The sequence below is a fragment of the Hesperophylax consimilis genome, chromosome 14 (genome assembly GCF_061612785.1).
Source record: "Hesperophylax consimilis isolate HC1 chromosome 14, BYU_Hcon_1.0, whole genome shotgun sequence".
NCBI classification, from domain to species: Eukaryota; Metazoa; Arthropoda; class Insecta; order Trichoptera; family Limnephilidae; genus Hesperophylax; species Hesperophylax consimilis.
In genome coordinates this window covers 2157367-2179681 of record NC_142849.1, presented here as the reverse complement: position 1 = coordinate 2179681, position 22315 = coordinate 2157367, and the positions used below count along the sequence as shown (strand labels likewise).

General features: G+C 33.6%; 2 protein-coding genes across 2 annotated transcripts in view; both read left to right on the top strand.

Moving 5' to 3' along the window:
• The first annotated feature begins 161 nt into the window (after positions 1–161).
• On the top strand, positions 162–12602 carry LOC149417771 (angiotensin-converting enzyme-like). Its single transcript, XM_089639181.1, has 4 exons — positions 162–260; positions 903–1001; positions 1453–1611; positions 9559–12602. The coding sequence occupies exons 1-4, from the start codon at positions 184–186 to the stop codon at positions 9920–9922; spliced, it is 699 nt and encodes a 232-aa protein (XP_089495307.1). The 5' UTR covers positions 162–183; the 3' UTR covers positions 9923–12602.
• A 5868-nt stretch (positions 12603–18470) lies between these two features.
• The window catches only part of LOC149417770 (putative peptidoglycan muropeptide transporter SLC46), a 104845-nt gene continuing 101000 nt past the window's right edge, over positions 18471–22315 (top strand). Inside the window, exon 1 of the mRNA XM_089639411.1 lies at positions 18471–18840. The gene's annotated coding sequence lies outside the window, so the exon portion shown is untranslated. The remainder of the gene's footprint in view (positions 18841–22315) is intronic.

The following is a 22315-nucleotide window of genomic DNA, read 5'->3' as shown; positions in this document are numbered from 1 at the left end:
ACTATGAGATCTAAATTTGTATCTACGGTGATTTCAGGGCTGGAACATGCAATCGCACTCTTGTTCGCATCGCAGACTGAGAAACTTAGCCTGGGAGAAGGACAAACCGGTGAAGAAGAAGAAATGAATCTTTTGATGCTGGAAGCACTGAGGATCTTGCCGCAACTGCCTTACGCCCTTTCGATGGAGAAGTTTCGCGAAGACGTGACCTCTGGTGAAATTGCTCAAAGCAAATGGAATAAGCACTGGTGGAAACTCAGGTGAAAAGTGTGTTACATCTGTGTGGATTATTATTATGTGTGGATTATTCTTAAAGCATATTAAAAAGAAAACTCCATGAACTACAGAGATTTCTGGTCATTCTAAAAATCTTACATTCGAATATAAGGAAACATAGAAACTACGTGCTGTGATTGAAAGCGAAAGAATTCAACTATATATCTCTCCATTTATCCATTATTTTTCCTGTATCAAAAATTATAAACTCAATTTAATTCATAAAAATCTTAATTCTAAAATATACAGCATTTTTTAAAATTAATTTGATTGAAATTAATTTATAATACTACCCCCGAGTTACATAAGTAATGCGTTTTGTAGACCTTTACATAAGTCGAATGACCCCGAAAGACATTTGAAATAGAAAAATAATTTTATGTAGCTATAGAGCTGAAATAGTGCAGCGATGACGTAATTTATTCAAAGCATTCTCGAACCCTCCTGGTGCCAAAAAGATAGTCACATGGTTTGCCTTCAGCTCGTCGAAATGACACTCGGATTTTACGTTAGGGCAAGTCTACTATTTTAAAATTTCTGCAGTCATTACACGGAAATTTCTAGAAACAGAATGGAAATATCTTTTCTTTTTATTAATTTTTAAATATTTGTTTTTATGGTTTTAGGGCTGATTATGAGGGAATAGAACCGGAGTATCACGGAGTTGAGGGAGATTTTGATCCAGCTGCAAATTATGACATCAATCTTGTGAACTATCAATACAAGTGAGTGTTCGATAAACATAAAATCTCTTTTCATTAATAATGTTCAGCATTTTTTGTTCTCTCAAAGCTCATAACAAAAACTTAAAGCCTGGCGATTTCTTCCGATGCTTCGTTGTCCATTCGAAATTTTGGTAACTGTTTAATTATTATAAAGGGATTGATATATTATCAAATATCACCAAATTCCATAACATAGTCAATCCCATCAGAGGGTCATCATCGTGAATCAATTTTTATAGTGTGAAATTCTTGAATAATATTAATGCCCCCTCTCACACGTTTCACATGAAAACCAGAAGAACAGAAAATACCAGAATGTCATTACCCCGTAGAAATGGAGGCCCGTGCTTTCTTCCAGTATCGTATTATTGTTTCGTGAAAAAAAAGGTTGATTTACGATGACAGTTAGACCTTCTATGAATGATATTAACAATTTTGTATTAAATTTCAGTCGTTTCCTCGGTATTATAATGTACTACCAACTGCTGCAAAGCTCGTGCGCAGGTTCTGTAACAAAACAATGCAAGGACAGGGGCACCTTGAGGAGTATCCAGAAACCTTTACACCAATGCAGCCTGTTAGGCAAGGCAGATTTTGGAGCAAAAATCAAGTAAGTATTGAATCAGTTTGCACACTAATGTTTTAAAATACAATTATGTACGACATATCGTTTCAAATTCGTTTATTTGTAAAATATAGAGATAATGAACCTCGCTGGGATCTCGGATTGCAATTACATGTTTTTAAAATTTAGAAGTATGAATAATATGAAGTTATAATACTGTCGTGATTTTTGAATGAGAGTGGGATTTTGTTATAGAACGCTATAATTATGATCCTGTCCCTGAAAGTTCCAACCTGTCTTTGGCAATTTCTCAATCTAGTTTTTTTTATCGCGATACAAAACGTAAGTCATGCATTCGCATTCTGCTTTCACTAAGGGCTGTGAAACATACTCCCTGCATTGCTTTTAATGTTTACACAATGAAAAATTTGGTTTGCAGCAATTTAAGTTATAATATAAACAAATATACCGCACAGAGTTTTGGCGGCAGGGCGGAAAGAGCCGACGAGTCTGGAGACTAGACGAATGAACCGTCGCCGTCGTCCCGTATTGCCACGCTTACTACTACAAGAGTCAATGTTACACCCATAGACACGCCAAAAGATGTTTCACAGCAAAATAATTTCCAATTTTCCGTGCATTTTAACGGTGAAGTTCCTGAAAATACCCATTATTTGGAGTTGCATGCGTCGTTTATGAAAAAGTGAGAGAAATGTTACAGCCAAGCTTTCAGCTTATGTCTTTAGACATTACGCTTTCACAGATTCGTTAATAATCACGGCATATTATAATTTAGGATTTGTGAAACTGAAGAATGGCAAATGCAGGTAACTCCATTAATGTAGGACTGAACGCAGTTGACACTAACAAAAAAATTGTCAAAAGAAGCGAAGTTAGCATTCCACAATCGACTGCTGGTACACCTAACCTGATGTATGGAGGTGAGGCATGGAACTGGCAAAGAAAGGATGAAAGTAGATTGAATGCTGTTGAAATGAGATCCTTGAGGGGTATGTGTGGTAAAACCATGCATGATCGTGTGAGAAATGTGGAGATCCGCAAAAATTTGGTCTATTTTTTTTTTTTAAATAATAAATATTATTATTGTTGAAAAATGAGATGGGATCAGAAATTTACCTTTCTGTGGTATCCTAGATATTAGTTTAAGAGATGAAACACAGATGGTGCATACCTGTCGGCAATGCAGGGGTTGAGACTTTAACCCCTTCAGTAATCATTTAAAAATTAAAAATGGAAAAATACACCTTTTTATTATCAATGAATTTTATTTACTCAAAATATATATCCTCATATAAAAGCCATTATATAAACCCAAAATGGGACTGAATATTGATGTTGTGGTGCATAGTGTGAAAAAATAATTAAAAATTTTCTTTAGTATGAATTCCGAATTCTGGCACATAATAGCCGCCCGAGTACACTCGGGCGTGGTCCTTAATAGGTTAATAAATATGTCGGCAATGCAGGGATTGAGAATTTAATAAATATGATTGCAACCTCAAGGTTGAGGCCAGGATCTTTCCTACCGCCCGCTAATTATTAAAATCCGAGCTAATTGTTAACCATCACAAATATATTCCAAAGTGTTTTATTGAGACCAGAGTATTTATTTTTAATACCATTTTATTTTATATATTTTTAATATTTTCTATTTATACTACTCTCCCATTAAAAGCATTAGCTTGTGGATAACAGGAGCGTACCTACATTTGCAAAAAAATAGATTTAATTAGTCACTGTGCTGTTTGTAAGGCGCACAAAATAAGAACGGCACCACCGAACGGATTATCTTCAAAGCCGAAAAAAGTAACCAGGCCCATGCAAATGCTTTCCTAAGATTTGGGGGGACCTTTGCCTCGTAGCTATTCCGGTCATACAGTAATTTTGTCATGTGTTGATGTTTTCTCTAAATTCACATGCTTATTCCCGCTGCGCAAAGGCACCGCGGGAAGCATTGTAAAGAATTTTGGAGGAAAGCATTTTCCTTGTACACGGTGTACCGAGAACCATAGTCTGTGACAATGGGCCCCAATTCATTTCAAAAGAGTTCAAAGAACTCCTTAAAAGTTAATATTATAACCATTGCTGTTTTATAACTCTCTTTATACCCCACAAAATAATGTTGTTAAAAGATACAACCAAACTATAGGAACCGCATTGTCAATCCTAGTCGAATCGGACCACCGTAACTGGTCGAAATTTCTGCCACAGGTTCAGTCCGCAATGAACAATACCGTTAATTGCGCGACAAATTATACACCGTATTTTTTAATGCACGGTCGGGAGCAAATACTCGATGGGTATTTGCACCATATTCCTATAGACGATGTGGATATCAACTTACAAAAAGGAGCTTTGCCTACCTCTTATGCACAAAGGCTGCAGGGCTTAGCAACAGTGTATGAGCAAGTGTCGGATGCTTTACTCAAAGCGCACCAGACGAGAGCAAATCGATATAATTTACGTAGAAGGAATGTCACATATCAAGTAGGCGACGCTATGTGGAGACGTAACTTTGTCCAGTCTAATGCGTTAAATTATTTCTCCCAAAAATTATCCCCACGCTTTGTGCAAAATGTAGTAATGAAGAAAAAATCGGACCTCGTGTATTCCTTAGCAGACCTAAATGGAAAAGTATCCGGCGATTTCCACGTAAAGGATATCGTCAAATAGCACAACATTCCTAAGTAGTTCTATCACTTAAGTAACTCAGGGGGTCTGGCCATCTTTCTGAGGACTGATATCATTAGTAAAGAATGTTAGTTATTTTCAAAATTCAACGCTCGGAAACTTCACCGGCCTGATCAACCGAGTTGGAGAAATCCACCGTTCTGACAGTCTTTAGTTCTGTCTTAGGTCCAGTTCTGAAGAAATGGTTTAATTAGATCGCGGGGGGCGTTTATAAGTCCAATGTTGTTAATAATTAGTCATTCCTTTAATCTATAGCCATCAACTACAGTGATAATGCTCGAGTTAAACGTGTTCGGGTTTGATTTGGTAGCGGCAACGTTAAAATACTATATTTAGAATAAGATTTCAGCTAAACGGATAAATAACACCAGGTATATGTAATGTAAGTCTTGTATCTTGGGATGCACGAACATATCTGTCCACTGTCAACGTGTATCTCAAGTATACACTTTTGAATTGTATTCTTAGATTGTGTAACTTATTATTTAATGTTGTTTTTTTTTTCTTGTTCTTTGAATGCACAGAGATACCAGCCCCGTATCTCTTTGTTTTCAAAGTGGTTATAAAATAGAGAGGTCTTGTTATTCACTTTGAGTGTATCAACTTCAAGTATGGTATGTCTTCTTTATTTATAAGTCTTTTGTCAACTTATAATGTGGGACGATGTGCTTCCACTTATCCTTCCACATTTTAAGCCATCACATGTACTATGTTTATATAAATATAGATTTGTATCAGTTTTCTTACATTTTTATGATCAAGAACATACGGAGATATTACTCAGCCTTTCCATATCTTCTGAGTTATTAACCAGTTAGATGTTACCATTGTTTATTGGCTTCCCAGCTGTCATCTGTGTGTTAACACTTATTGATCCCTTTCATATGTTAATAAAATTGTGATTAACTTTAAATCTGTATAATTCTTGGTGCTATGCAAATTATATATTATATGAAGATACCATTCTTGGGTTTTGAAATTTTTGCTATGAATTTTCATTTACAATATAAATATTTGATATTATTGTCCTGAGAGACTTAACCCCTCCGAAAATCGCCATGTAAGCACTTTAACTGTCTTTAACGAAATGACATTTTACGAAAACTTTTTGTTATTACCGCTTCACAATTAAAGCTCTATAAATGAAACATTTCTAAACGTAGCCGAATAGTAAAAACTGTTTTAGAAAAGTTACAAAATAAGCTTTCAAATTATTATATTACAAATAAATATTAGCATTTTTATATATTAAAATTTAGAACGCAAACATTAAAAATAGGTTAAAAATGACTCACGTCATGTTTTTAGGTGAAAATGGTACTAAAATCACAGATTATGTAAACAAAAATATTTATTCTATTGTATATATGTGTAATAAACACTTTTATCACCTCATTTTTTTATCATTTCATATAAAAATATTTTATAAAAATTTAATATGTGAAGCGCGCGGCGCTACCGGCAGACATTTTGCGCGGGTAAAAATGTTGTGTCAATTATGCGACTGTCAGCAGATTCCTGTTTTGTATTTCCATAGACAACTTGGTAGTGATGTGTAGCTTGATCTATAATCGACCTTTTAGTTTTTGTTTGAGGGATGTAACTAAAATAATAACGGAGTAAGAACGATTTCTATGGAGAGACACGCGTTGACGTGTAAACACGCTTATTGTACTTGACTGCTATCGTTATTTTATCGTGTATATCTGCTTACGTTGCTGACCGGTTAACATTATTATTAGGGACTATTGTGTTGTATAACGGGTTACAGTAAAAACCTAAACATTGTTTCTTCCGTATCGATTGCGCCTTCTTTACAGTTGGACGTATGCTTAGATCACTGCACTATATTATAAAAAGGTTGTTGTGTAATTTTTTAAATTGGCACCATTCTCACGCAATGGTTGATAACTGTTAAAATTACTTATTTACAATTAAAAATTGTATTAATATAATAAGTGTTACTTCAAACTACTTTGCTTCTCTTGTGTACTCACCCAATCGACCTAGTTAGGTAGGATAGATAGGAACTTCGACGAAGTGGACCTTTTTTATCTCCTATGGAGAAGTAAAGTCAGTGACAAAGTGAAGATTGGTTTTCCACACAAGAAGTGATGTCTTTGTGGCTTTATAAACCCTATTTAAGGGGAAGTGTTGCCTTAAAGCATATAAGTGTTATCGATGCTTCGGAAGGAGTTAGGTTTAAACTATTGTATTTTAGTGTTTAAGATTCTAAGTTTAAGATGTATTATTTGGTTACAGTTATGTCGCTAATGGCAGTCCGTGACTTTTGTAATTTTTCAACACTCAGCGTACTTGATGCTACGGGTGCTTGTGGACACCGTTCGCGCAACACTACTAAATATCATGCTAATTCAGCATCCCTAATTTTAATTTTGTTTTATGTCGAGAATGGTTGAATCGCAAGCCCAGCTATCGTGCCTTGCGCATGATGGTGTGCGATTGGAGTTGCGGCACACCCATTCGTTATAAGTTTATGTTTAGATGAGTTTTGATATGTAGACCATTGGACCGACCTGAATAGTTTAGCTTTAGGACTTTTGTTTGGATATCATGTTTGGGGGCAAACATCAGTGTGGCGCAGGGAGGGGGTAATGTTATGATGCAGATCATAACATATGAGTGGATATTGTCTATGTCAAGAGGTGGCAAGAGAGCGGGCGTCTATGGCTGGCACTCTGGCAGACACACCGAAGCGGAAGGGCACCCGATTCGGCGGGTCCGCAATAGTCAAGTGGACGCGTTTTTAATTAGAAAAGGTGTTAATATTGCGGAGTAGGCAATGTGATCTTAACAGAAATACGAGTGGCGTACGTTATTTTAAAAATTCTCCTTGTGGATGTCATTGTTTTCATAAAAACCGGATATAGAAAGTGTAACGGACCGTGGATGGATTGTTCGAATTCCGTATTCAGCCTCTGCTCAGGAGATCTAGTGGTTCACCTGATAGTACCCCTTGGCCGCCACGTCATCCGTGGTGGGGATGAGCTGGTAATGCTGGGTGCCACGCTGCTGTCCAGAGTCGACGTCAACAGTGGAACAAAATTGCGGTTTAGCTAGAAAATAACATAGTATGCAAGAGGTCGGTCAGTGGGTGAGTTCCCTCGGTTTATTTCTAACAATGTATCCCGTTATTCTTTGTGTTTCTCGTAATTTAAAACATCTATTATATACCATATTTTATTTAAGAAAAATAACGGTAAATATTCGGAATCGCTGGACAAGGATTATATGAAATATTTTTAAATAAAACCTTCTGATTTACCTTAATTACTATAAAAGGAATCTGACTGCATTTGGGATATTTTTAATTTTAGCATTTTAATTTTTAATTACGTAAATCGAAAATTCACTTTCGTTGTATGGGATGACAGCTGGAATGATTTCTGTTGATGACATTTTCTCTGGTTGGTATTCTTGATACGAGTAGCTAGAATTTGAATCATTTCGGAATGCATATTCTAGTTAGGTACTGTTTTGGCCAAACTCGAAAAATACAATATTTTTATGTTACTTATAAAACTTAAATTATTTATATTTAGGTAATATTATAATTATTGTTTTATTTAACCTAAACTATAGTAACCTAACCTATAATAATTAAACCTAAACTAACATAACCTAACCTATAATAATCAAACCTAAACCAACCTAACCTATAATAATCTAACCTAACCTAATCTAACCTATATCCTAATAATAATCCTACCTAACCTATAATAATCCAACCTAACCTAACCTAACCTACAATAATCCAACCTAACCTATATCCTAATAATAATCCTACCTAACCTTTAATAATCCAACCTAACCTAACCTAACCTATAATAATCCAACCTAACCTATATCCTAATAATAATCCAACCTAACCTAACCTAACCTATATCCTAATAATAATCCAACCTAACCTAACCTAACCTATATCCTAATAATAATCCAACCTGACCTAACCTAACCTATATCCTAATAATAATCCAACCTAACCTAACCTAACCTATATCCTAATAATAATCCAACCTAACCTATAATAATCCAACCTAACCTTACCTAACCTATATCCTAATAATAATCCAACCTAACCTATAATAATCTAACCTTACCTACAATCATCCAACCTAACCTATAATAATCAACCTAACCTAACCTATATCCTAATAATAATCCTACCTTATCTATAATATCCAATCTATCCTAACCTAACCTAAATCCTAATAATAAACCAACCTAACCTATAATAATCCAACCTTACCTATAATAACCCCACCTTTTTAAATTTTTCTATTTTATAAAACATACCTAAATATTTTATTTTTATTTTTCGAGTTTGGCTAAATAGTACCTTACTAGTATTTGCACATGGTAAAAAATATAGCCACTCGTATCAGGAATACAAACAAAAGAAAATTTTATCAACAGAAAGCATTCCAGCCAGCTGTCATCCCATACAACGAAAGTGAATTTTCGATGTGCGTAATTAAAAATTAAAATGCTAAAATTAAAAATATCCCAAATGCAGTCAGATTCCTTTTATAGTAATTAAGGTAAATCAGAAGGTTTTATTTAAAAATATTTCATATAATCCTTGTCCAGCGATTCCGAATAATTACCAAAATAACTCTTTCTTTGAATTCTGTTCCCCAGCAACCTACATTGTGTTAAGAAACAGCTCACGTAATTATACTCATGACTATGGGAAGTTATAGGAGTCGATCTGGTTCAGACATGCCTTACTTTTAGATAGGTTTAGTTAGGCCCTGAGGGCGAAGTGTGATTACAGGCGGTCGAGAGAGTATACTATTACAAGGGGAAATTTGAAATCCTACCCTTTACTTATTACCTTTGATCCTGAGATTCCGCCTTTACAGCGGACTGTTTAGCAATGTAATCTTTTCAATATAATATTTATGATTTAATATTTATTTATTTAAAGAGTTTGAGACAAACCCCGAGTCAAAATACTTACGAATTGACACTGTTAGTGAACTTGAAAAATCACAAAATCTGTCAAAATTTTAAATCAAAATCCTCATTTTAAATAAAGATTCATAAATTAAATAATTTTCGTGTAGGTACCTGCTTTATGGCTTGTCTCAATTCATAAAACAAACAGTTTCAATTTTGAAAATTACAGATAAATTCCAAATTTTTTTGAGTTCGTTGAACGTAAAACAAACACACAAGAATAACTAAATCACGATCATACAACCGGAATGCAAAGGTTTTATTATGCTTAATGTTTTCGTTTTACTATATTTTTAGGGCAGCACAGGCTCTGGGCAGTTCCGAAGACTGGCAAGTCATCTGGAAGAACTTGACGGGGACTGACGAAATAAACGCAAACGCTTTGAGAGAGTATTTCAAACCCGCCACGGATCACATGAGTAATCAGGTTGATTATATTACATCCTACTGGTGGGTCGCACTCATCGTGATCCTCATCATCGTTATAATCTTGATAGCCTTGATCTATTTCATTATCAGGAGGAGGAAAAACAAGAAGAATAAAGTGGCGGAAATGGCGGCCAATGATAATCCTGTGACGGTAGAAGATGGACAGATGAGAGATGAAGGAACCTACAATACTTTAGAGTCCATGGATTTGGGGGAAGGTTCCGCTAAATGAATTATTGCTGTTATAATATGTTTGCTCATATGTTTATTAGCGTGAAACGACATTGTTTGCATTTAATCAATTTAACATAATCAAAAATAAACATTTCTAATCTATGTGAAGACATTATATTCGATAATCTTTACTACGATTCGGTTTGCACCACGAATATTAAAAAATATCCTTTGATGAAGCCTTTCCTACAATTTCGCATTTATTAAGTCATAAATATGTAAGTGCAAACTACAAAATAATTTATTTTTTTGATTGGAAAATTAAATAAAACTCATAAAAAACAACTTTTGAAAATACTGTTTTATGGCTAGGGTTATTTGTGACAGTTTCCCTTGAATACCTTTTTTATTTCTTATAAAATTATTAACACAATGAATAATAAACATGCGATTTTTATGACCATTACCTAAAAATACAATAAAAATTCACGGAGAAAAGCGAGTAACGCTGATTTAGTACAAATTGTTGGTAATCCTTAAAAACGGGCCTGCAAGCCGCTTCCTGATAAAGTATTAGTAAATTAGTAATAATACACGTGTTCATACACCTATGTTTGTCTTAATAATGCATCATAACGATATGCAAAAATGGCAGGATTTTTTCTAGTATGTATGTTACTTAAGGTTTATCACTTTATTTGTGAATGGCCTACAATCCCGTTTTAAACAGGTATACGAATAATTTGAAGAAATTCTTAATAATTTGGCAATAATTTTATATCATTAGTTTTTTCAGTGTGGACATGTTTTTGGCTTGTAGATATGTATATTCCTCTTAAGATCAAATAAATAATGTTGGCAAAATAAAAAATGAACACGTGAACTTGATTGAAACAATTCATTCAATTTATGTTTAGGTAATTTTGGAATCTAGATATTAGGTTATAATGTTTCATATTGTAAATAAAGACAATATCATTTCTTATAAGTTATTAAGTTTTATGTTATAATAAATTGTATGAAATAAATCAGCGAGACGCGGAAAACCCTCGGTTGTTTTAAAGAAATAGACAATCCGAAATAAATAATAATAAAACTGCCTATGAGCTATTTACTGATTCAGGTATCAGTATTACCAATATCACTAACTTATAAGTTATAGGTAAATTAATCATTCTTATCATTATTCATATCATTTACGTATTTATTTGTTTATGTATATATGAATAATTTATTACATATCCATTTTTAAAGAATTCCTTTAACCGATCAAATTTAATACCCAATAAAGATATTTTAGTATACGAATAATTATGTGTTCTATATTTCAAGGACCTTCTAATTGGTTATTTTATTTTTAAAAATACTCCCGAAATCTATTAAATTTAGGCTACTAAAAACATTGTTTTATTTTATTTAATATTTAAATAATAATAATGCAGACAAATGTACACATTGTGGTATGTTCCAGAGTGGAAGATGCTCTTAATATCCCCTGGTCTAGAATTGAAAATTTCTTCAAATGTCTTTGGCCGCGTTTGGCGATCAGATCTAAATAGCCAGATACTCCCCCACCTTCCTCTTCCTCGTATTCTTCTCCTCCCTTCTTTCTTCAGCATCACAACATACCCTAATTGGGGATGCCATAGTCTCACTGGCTCCAGACGGTTGGGTGCAATTAGGACTCTTGTGCGGTATTCACATAAAAATTAAAAACAAAACCATATCCGAAAAAGTATCAGAAAAAAAACTCCAGATTTTGCAGTGACTGACTGACTTTTTGATAATATATTTAGCAGAAACCGGTTCCTTATTCAGAGATTTCCCTATTTTGCTGGCCATCCCCTTTCCTCTAAAACCATTTTTTCCCAAACCCGATTAACCTTCCAACCATCAGGTACCGGTTACAAAATTAACTGGATAAAAAACCGGTTCCATATCAGTCTCCGGTACTGGAACCGCAGCGACAGATAATTTCAGATATTCACCATATCTAATAATAAATTCGCGAAGGACGACATTCCGGATTTGCAGCCTTAATGCGAACGAGGGTTGCAGGAATGAGGGAAAGGATCGAAAACTTCACAAATGTCCTCAGAGTACAGATTCGAGTATTCAAGCATGTTGGAGAAAGATATTGGCCTAATAATCTTCAATTTGATGGATCGATAGCGACAAAGAAAAGCTAAATCGATGATGTTTCCTTTTTTACATTAATTTATATTTATTTTATTATTTATCATTTTTCCTGGTTTTATGACTTGTATAATGTGTATTGTCTATTTATGCTCTCCGTGGTTATTTGTGAGGTTGCTACAACATCTCAACATTCCGTTATAAAGAAATCATTATTATTATTGTTATCATCATTAAAAACTTTTTTTGGCAAGGTGAAAAATACTGAGAAAGTAAAATAAAAACGTATTTCAGTGGCCATGAAAACTAACTTTATTAAGAAAAATTATAAAACTTTAACATAAGAAATTAAAATAACTCTATCTAAATGAATCATTGCAGAAGAAGATAATTATAATAAATCAAAACGAAACACGAAACAAGACACGGATAGTTAAAAAGGTAATGGTCTCAAGATGGATCGATTCCAGAATCTCTGTCTTGCCGGGACAACGACCCTATCCACTCGGCCATTGATCTCTATATCAAATTCAGAAGTAACAATACTATTTCAACTAAAGGTTAGGGGTGTTTTCCCGGTAAGACAGATCCTAGGTATAAAAAGAAACGTTATTCCGATAAATGATATATTACATTGATCGGTTTAACCTTCAAAAGGTATTAAAAGAAACGTTATTCCGATAAATGATATATTACATTGATGGATATAACCTAAAAAAGGTATTAAAAGAAACGTTATTCCGATAAATGATATAGTACATTGATGGGTATAACCTTCAAAGGGTTTTAAAAGAAACGTTATTCCGAAAATGATATATTAAATTGATGGGTATAACCTTCAAAAGGTATTAAAAGAAACGTTATTCCAATAAAATTGAATACCTAAATGTATTTTCAACTCAGGAAGCATTGAAAGCCACTAATAATATGTGTTTATCAGCAGGGTTAATTGCTTCTCCATACAAAGTGCGGGTTACCCTTCGCATTATACAGATTGCACATCTGTACATTGCCGCTCATTCATTGTCATTCCACGATCAATTATGAAGCCTATATTATTATGTGTTTATATTATCTGAATTACATTGAATTTCATGGGTTTGATTCGGATTTTCCCGGCTGGAATTAATAAAAAAAAAACAGAAATCTAGCACGGACGTATTACAATTTTCATACATTTTTTGTATAAATTAACTCCACGTAGAAGGCCATGAGGTTTCCCTTACGGTCATTTATTGGGTGCTGAGCTATATTTTTAAGATGTGAAAAGAGTTAGTAAAAAGAGTGAAGGCGCAAAGGCCGGCAAGTGAGCACAACGCGTCATAAAAAAGATCTTGTCACATGTGATAAATGTTAACTAAATACAAACGTTGGACACGCGTTTGACGTTGCTCATAGTTGTACGTGTATAGATAGGACCAGTGATGCTAGTCTTTTGTATCGTCGGATTCTGTCATCTGTGTTCCAACGATTGCTATCTCTCAGTCAAAGTTTTTTCAGGTATTTAGGGGCTCCGACTAGAGGCAAGGGTACCAATCTAAACATATTTTAATGATCGTTGAAAAGAAAAAAATCTTGCTGTTTCTTGTTCTGGGATACAAAATATATATGAATACATCACAATTCTTCAAATCACTTAGATAGCTAATTCTAAACGTTTCGGTGTAATGTCGCGATTCCTGAAACAATTATTTCTATATGTCGATTAAACTAATGCTAGTAAATAATAAGAACATTTATAATATACTGTCTGTTTGTAATATTTCAAACAACATATGATTAAGTTAATTATTGAAGACAATATTAGCGATTTCTAAACGAAAATCTGAAACAGAAAAATCAGAAAAGGATACGGTCACATCTAGGACTCGAACCCAGGACCCTTGTCTTGCCGGGACACAAGAGTGAAGAGTGAAGAGTGCCGGGACACAAGTGTCTCGGCAAGACAAGGGTCCTGGGTTCGAGTCCTAGATGTGACCGTATCCTTTTCTGATTTTTCTGTTTCAAATTTTCGTTTAGAAATTGCTAATATTGTCTTCAATAATTAAATATTACAATTTGAGGTTTTACTCAATAAAGTTATTCCGAAAAATAAATATGATTAAGTTATTTAACTTCCTCGTGTAAGCTGAGATGTCGCTAATTTCACACCAGAGAAACATTATCACTTTTTCTTAACAATATCTTTACGAAGGTACGTGGATTTTATAGTAAGGAAACAACATGTCATGGTGTAATTACTACAAAAATATTAATTCGAAAACAGTTCTTTCGAATTAAAGAAAAAAACCATACCGATAAATACGTTAATGTGCTTGGGCCAGGGGCCAGGGCCGGACTTCCGCTAGATGCACTAGAGGTTCGGACATAGGGCCAAGGATTTTTTTGACAAACATTTCAACACATTTCCAAGGGTCCCCAAATCGTAGAAGGTAGGTAAATATTGAAAACACAGGAGTCGGAATTAAATATTTCAATAAAATTCATAGTGCCCCTAATTCGCAGGGGGTTAAGGGGGGCTAGGTTAAGCTGATATGTTCAAAGGTTTCCGATTTAAAAAATTCTAAAAGATTTCTCTTTGACATTTCCAGATGCGTAGTAATATTTTCAAAGGTAAATTGTGTAATACACAATTAGTTATTGGGCTGAGTAGGTACATGTACTAAGTAGGTATTAGGGTGGACTATCTCCCCTGGAACCGAAGTTGACAGATAGATAGGTTTGTATCTACATTTGAAAATGAACATAAATATGATATGCCCTCACAATTTTTTTTTTTCTTCTGCGCCCTCCCTTTCCCCGCTCTGTAAGTGCCTAGGGCCCCAGGGCCTCTAAGTACGGGCCTGCTAGAAGCCCTGGGCGATGTTGAGAGTATCTTTCTTTCTATTTGCTTAAATAATCGCTATAATGTTCCTGCTTGTGTTTTTTAAATAAATAAAATAGTTGTGAAATCTTCTTGTAGATAAATAGAAACTGGTCAAATTAATGTTTTTGGTTCATTGTCACATGTGAATCGCGAGACAGAATTACTCCTTGACCTTTTCTTTAAGTGCTCTTATGTATTTTCAAACTGCAAGTATGTCTAGGCATGTTTAAATTAAAAATATATGAGATTTATTGAATATTAAAGACATCTGAAAAAACAGATCTTACTCCAACGATCTTATGAAACGCCTCCATCATCATCGTCAAAGAGGAAGTTGATTCAAACAAAGTGATCGCTTTCTATGAAAATATTATCTTGACTTTACGTTACGGTACAACAGAATATATGACGCAGAACTCAGACGACCCCATGAGTCTGGCTTTGACCAAAATAATAAAAAATAAGTAAATGGATTACTCCTATTTACTGGAATAACACAGGTAAAAAAAGTGTTTACCTACGTGTGTGCATAAATTACAAATTGGAAAACAAAACAAAGTAAGGTTATATTGGTTTTCTGACGCGTTTAATTCCAGTAGCCGTAATTCTCTACATACGAAATTTCATCCATTTGCATTTTCAATCAGTGTAATTCTGGCATTGTAATGTAGGTAGATACGTGAAATTATTGGGTGTGTAATTTCGTCTATATGTAATTCCTTACGTGTATAATTTTGGCATTACAATATTGGTAGATAAGTGAAATATACTCCTGTGTGATATCGTCATGTAGATATAAACATACCTACAGCTGGTAATTCCGTAACATTTTTATTTTTGAGATATAAGATTTGTTTTTCAGGTTATAGGTAAATCGTTGCCTATCTGATCTGTAAAGGTTTCATTGTGGCCCCACCTTGCTCATAAGTCTAGGCAAGTTTTTACGGATTCCTTTTCTGAGGCGGGCATAAATTTCAAACAAGATGTAAATATTGCAATTAACCACTCGAATATTATGGAAAGTTAGCAAAAACGTTTTGAGCGATCGCAATAATGATTCAAAATTTATAGAATCTAAAAATATTGGATAAACGGTGGAATCTAGGTGGATTCGTTGGCTTTAAACCGCAGTAAGTAGTGTTCGCATGTGTCCATATTAATATTTTGAGGATCGATGTTAAGGCGAAACTTAATGCTAAATCACTATTTTGATTTATCTTTATAACGAACTGGTGTATATTATGAATACCAAAAAATATGCTTTAGATAAATTGAAGGTTTTCCAATCGTTTTGATTGAGTAGAATACAAATAAAAAAATAAATTACTCAATAAAAAATATAAATATAAAATACTAAAAAATATATTTTGCAATAGAAATGTATAAACGCGTAAAGGAAACAACTTTTAAAAAATACATTATTATAGCTAAGATTATTTGTGACACTTTTTCGTTTGATTAACTTTTTTGCTTTCTTATAAAATTATTTACAATATAAATAAAAACTAGTTTTATGCTTGAAATCGAACGTTTCTAGACTCCGTTTGTCAAGCGATTTCAATGCCTATTACCTACAATGTAAGGTACACCAAGAATATACACATTTTTGGCTTGTAGCTTCCTCTTAATGAAATAATACGGTAAATATATATACTCATCGCTCGAGTGATTAAAGATCCAATAAATGGAGCACGTATGCAAAATACATCAACTTTTTATGTATATACACAGTACTTAGTACCTACATAGGTGTATAGGAGCATATTTGGAATAAAATGTAGATTTCATTTTGCTGTCCGATGATTTTTTCTCAATTAAGTAAAAACAACAATAAAAACATCACACTTTGCCACTGATCACACTACTACACGTCGACAGATCACATGATACACTATCTGTCTCGTCTGTTACGGTTCTGCAGGAACGAACGTAGTGCGTATCACGTGACCTGCTAGGCTGTGCTACCCAGTGGCGAGGTGTGATGGAAAATATATTTGTTTTTAATTGAAAAAAATATCATCCGACAGAATAATGACATCTACGTATTTAACTCCAAATATGCTCAGGAATCGCTAAATAAAATCATTCGGAAATGCCCTATTGCACCCTGTATAGGCATCCGCATATGCGAATGTACGGTGTTTATATGTGACTGGACAATGCTGGGGTAGGTCTTTATGTATTGTGCGATTAGCACTGATCAGGTAATCTCAAGAACAACGCTTTTTGTCGCTAATTTACATGATACTACTAAATCGACCTAAATCGATACTACAGCTGACCGGTCAGTGGTTGAGTGGGCATAGCGCTTGGGTCTCACCCGAGCGTCGCGTGTTCGATTCCTCGGCTGGCTAAGTCCTCCATCACAACACAAGCAACATTTTCGGCTTTCTGTGGTGGTAGTAGGAGATTTTCAAACATTGTTGGGTTATTCGTAACCTGGGAATGTTTGTCTTTCTTTAAAAAAAAAAAAAAAAAAATCGTAGAAGTGAAAGACCACCATTCCAAAACAAAATGATTTAGCCGTGTTTGATGACAAGATCTGATTTGCAAGGTCTCCTTCTCTCCCCTGCTCCTTCAGCCTCACAATATACTCGAATTGGAGATTTTTTTATAGTGAATACCTCACAAGAGTCCCAACTGCTCCCGTCTGGAGCCAGTGAGACTATGGCATCCCCGATTGGGGGATGTTGTGAGGCTGAAGGTAAGTGGGGAAGGGAAAGAGGAAGGTGGGGAAGTACCTGGCTATTCAGATCTAGTCACTAAACACGGCTAAAGCCATTTGGAGCGACGTTTCAATTCTGAATGGTGGTCTTACACCAGGGCGACACTGAGAGTATCTTCCACTCTGGAACGTGCCGCAAATATACTATATATTATTTTAATTAATTAATTGTGAAATAACACAAATTAATCAAATAAAATTTATTTGCGCACGCCGGGTTCGAACCCGCGACCTTCGGAATGGCAGTCCAATGCGTTACCACTGGACTATGCCGGCCGTCAAATGCCAGATGAGATATGGAGATGCCATAGTACGGACAGTTGGGAGTTATGGAATACCGTTACAAATGCGTGGAAGATATATTTTCTGTTTCTGATCATCGTACTAAATACCTATGTGTAATTTAAATATTTTCATTCATTATTATTGATTAAAAATAAAACTATCTCAAACAGCCCTTTCCTCAAGGGTTCCAACTGGCTACAACGTCATTAACGTAGATAACGCTACTGTCTGGTAAGACGACTGTCACCGGCGTTGAACGGTGTGACGTCAACGAAGCCATATTCACGACGGACAAAGACGAACATGTCATTTGGGCGACAACTCAAAAATGGCACATTTCAAATCGTTATAAAATTTATTCGTTATGTAATCGCCGGTGAAATTCTATAGATATTTTAAAATGTTTGAATTTCACAAGTAAGAAAAAATTGAGCTTTCTGAGACACGCCAACAACACACTCTATCGTTTTGTCTCTTCAGTGACCATCACCAATACACGTGTCACTAACAAGATCACGTCTGAGCAACGAATTAAACAGCATCTAGCAAGGTACCTGCCTACATACGGCAGAGAACACTGAGTAAGTACCCAGTTTAGTGCAATGCGAAGATTTAAGAATCGCCCCACCGTTGACAAATTACCAGTTATACGTAGACCGCCAGGCGGCTTGAACGGACATTCTAACAGCGGAACACGGGAAAGCGGAAAAACTTACCGCTAAAATATTCAAATTTAGTCGCTGTTCGATTGTTTTAGAATTCTTTAGTGAATTCGAATTATGTTTGTTTATTATTACATTCATTTTTCTCTCGTAGAATTCGAACTTTGAATTTACATTTAAATACAATTTTAAATCGATTTTTTATGTTGGCACAAAATGCCAGTTAAAAACACTTTGTGATACTATATGAACTTGGGCCAGTGAATTGGAATTGTGTTTATAAGTTGAAAGAGAAGAGTGGGGTAAGTTTAAATATTTATTATTATATTAATGAAACTAGATATTTTATAACAATCCCAAAAGATAAATTAATCAATAAAGAGGTGTTTTCAAATAATAATAATGATGATTACATCACTTCTGTTATTCAGTTTTCATGGGAAAATCACCTCAAGGGCGCAACAGTTCTTACTCTGTTTTATGGTCGGCATAATTTACTTTAAAGGTTTGATTCCCTTACAGCAAAAAATATATGCTTTTGGAAAACTTTTACTGACAAACTGCTTTGGCAGTTTAGCGGGTATAAATAATAAAAAATAAAATAAAAATCAATTTTGATAAATATTCATTTGATGAATTTAAAAAATGTCGATTTAAAATAAATGTTTTTATAAAAATATCGTAAAACGTTTGAACTAAAAAGTTTGACAAGATGAAATGATTGCTATTTTAGAAACATACCTTATTTAATTTTTTTTTTAAATCGCATTAAAAATTACCAGGGTTGCTTATTTTATTTGCTGTGGAATATTTAGAAAGAAAAACATATTTTTACTAAATAATCAACGGAATTTCTACTGTTAATAGATTTTATCTTTAAGATTTTAAAATAAAACTAGCTACATTAAAATTGCATTCCAATGCTTCAAAAGCCTATAATAAACATCTATAGTTAGTTATGATTCAGGATTTTCACGACTATTTTTCGTGATTATTTTTTTATGATAAATGCTAGATTGTACGTGTTAACAAGTCACTTTTTATTATACATAATAATAATCTGTTCAAATAAAATATTCTCTGCCATTATAACATATAATCAATAGAATTTATTTTACATTAATTACTATCTTTTATCATAAACACCTCATACCACGATTTATGTCAGGTCTTATACAAACCTAGTATTTTTTCAACTTCAATAATACTTGAAAAAATACACGTGTAGATATTTCTTTTAATTATGTCACTGCACTTCTATTAACAACTGTATCACTTGAAAAACATTTTTGTGTACACATTACTTTTTCTGTAATTTATTAATAATATTCTCTTTTTTTGTATTTCTTTGGCATTCACTATGTAACAATTTCTAGACATTTTTTTGTTTTTTTTAATGAGTTTTATTATTTACAATGTACATTTGTTACTTATAAATTTTATTAATTAGCGACCGGTTTCGACACGTTCGTGTCATTAACTAGCTATTTTAAAACTTATTAATAAAATTTATAAGTAACAAATGTACATTGTGAATAATAAAACTCATTAAAAAAAAAAACAAAAAATAATATTCTCCTGTATGCTTATAATCCGATGTATCATTATATTAAAAAAGCCATTTTATGGCGTTTAAAGAAATAAATAAATAATTATATCGTGTCGCGTACACATACTCAAAATAATGGTTTGAACATGAATCAACGATAAAATCTCGAAATCTGGAAATATCAACATTCTAACGGGCACATACGAAAGACTTGGGTTCGAACTTTTGAAGCCGTTTTCTCAGGATACACACAACCGAATGGAGTAAATATTTGGTCACATACTCAAAATAAAGGTCTGAACATGAATCAACGATAAAATCTCGAAAAATAAGCATTTGTAGAAATATCATCATTCTAATGGGCACATATGAAAGACTTGGATTCAAACATTGGAAGCCGTTTTCTGAGGATCTACACAACCGAATTGAGTGAAATTTCTGAAACATACTAAAAATTATGGTCTATGTCGTTTTTTCATTTTGGACAGCGTTATAGAGTCCATCACTAGAGCAGATGAATGCATCTGCCTTGATGCATACATCGTGATGATGTAATTCCTCTGCACTTAGTTATGATAACGCACTATATATTATCAAATTTCGTCGGCTCAATTCGTAGAATGTGTAACTACCATTTGTCAAATTTTACAAGAGGAACACATAACCACGTAGTGAAAAAAGACAATTTATTTTGTTTATGTTCAGAGCATACCGAATTTTGAAGTATTTCTATTATTAAACATTTGTAATTTAAAGCTATCTATTTTAAAACAAAGTTAGGAAGTGTAGTTTTTCTGCAAGATGAATACATTTTTCTAATTGGTGTTTAAGAACAAAGTGATAAAATTATATACACAATAGTTATTTCAATAACTTATCTGAGGTGCATGCACCATACGGAATTCTCGATTCAACGTAACCAGAAACCAGAGGTTCTGCAAATCTCACAATACTCAGTTTTAATAATTATACATAACTTTATTGACAGCCCATTCCTTTTGGAATGATATGGCTTTTAACAAGATACCACACGACAGAACAAATTTTCTATCAAAGCATAGCATGACAATAAGAATGGTGCTATTGAGTAAAATTTCTAAAACAATGTACATATTTCATTACTCTTTAAATACACTTTGTCTGTCTTCACAAATGTTAAAAACGTCAAAATGAGAAATCATGTACCGTAACTGGATAAAATAAATAATCTATCGTACAATAAATAATAATAATAATATCAGGGTCTCCATAAACGAGTAAGAAAAAAAAGTTTTTTTCCTTTTTTACTTCTACCATCATTTAGAATCACCTCCCGAAGTTTGTGCACTCTACCTCCGGACACCCTGTATATACATTTTTTAAACATATTTTGAAATTTTAGAAGTATGTTTCAGTATTGTGTTAAACAAGCGCTGTGCGTTGTGTTATTTATTGCAAATACCACCATTGTTTAACGTTAGACAAAATGTTTGCAAAATTTGTTGGATGTTTCTGCAAGGGATTTCAAAACATTTCCCGGTTCAGTGAAAACATCGATTCCGTTATATCTGGCGTAATTAAATATTTTATTATAGGTAGTGAAATCGTAATTAACAAATTTCATGGTGAAAAATTCCAACCAGTTGATTAGTTGTGGTATAAACGTAAAATAAAGATCGAATTACGTTCCGAATTACTTGTCGGAAACGGACAATATCAAAGATAAATGTCTAAAGAAAGTGACATTTTCTTTGACATTTCGGTCATTTCGTAATTTGTGCGGAAAATTGTGTTTCTGTAACTCCAGTTCAATGAACTCTAGAATTTTTGCCTTTTGAAATAAAAATCCATTTTCAAAATTAGAACTGATTGTTCAGACAAGCGATGAAGTAGGTACCTACTTATAATCAAATATTTATTTTTTATTATTTATTATGATTTCGTAGTTCAATGTTTAAATTTTTGACAGATAATAATAATAATATTTGGCTAATTTATATAGCGCCGTTTTCGTGAGAAATCACCTCAAGGGTGCTGTATTAGATGTCGTGATTTTCACTAGATTTAGTTGATCTAGCATCCTTTAGTCTAGATGTTAAGGTTTCAGTCTAAGATTGGTCTGTGCCAATTGTTTCAAATATTAATTTCAGTCGTGTGTCTGGAACTCCAGTTCAGTGAACTCTTTTTTTTAGACAAGCGATAGAGTAGGTACCTACCTATTATCAGAAAATATTTTTTTATTTGAAATG

Bases quoted from the DNA above. Each gene is read 5' to 3' on its own strand.
- LOC149417771 (XM_089639181.1), top strand. From the start codon at position 184: ATGGAGAAGTTTCGCGAAGACGTGACCTCTGGTGAAATTGCTCAAAGC. The intron at 261-902 runs GTGAAAAGTGTG...TTATGGTTTTAG, and splicing joins AAGCACTGGTGGAAACTCAG to GGCTGATTATGAGGGAATAG. The intron at 1,612-9,558 runs GTAAGTATTGAA...CTATATTTTTAG, and splicing joins GATTTTGGAGCAAAAATCAA to GGCAGCACAGGCTCTGGGCA.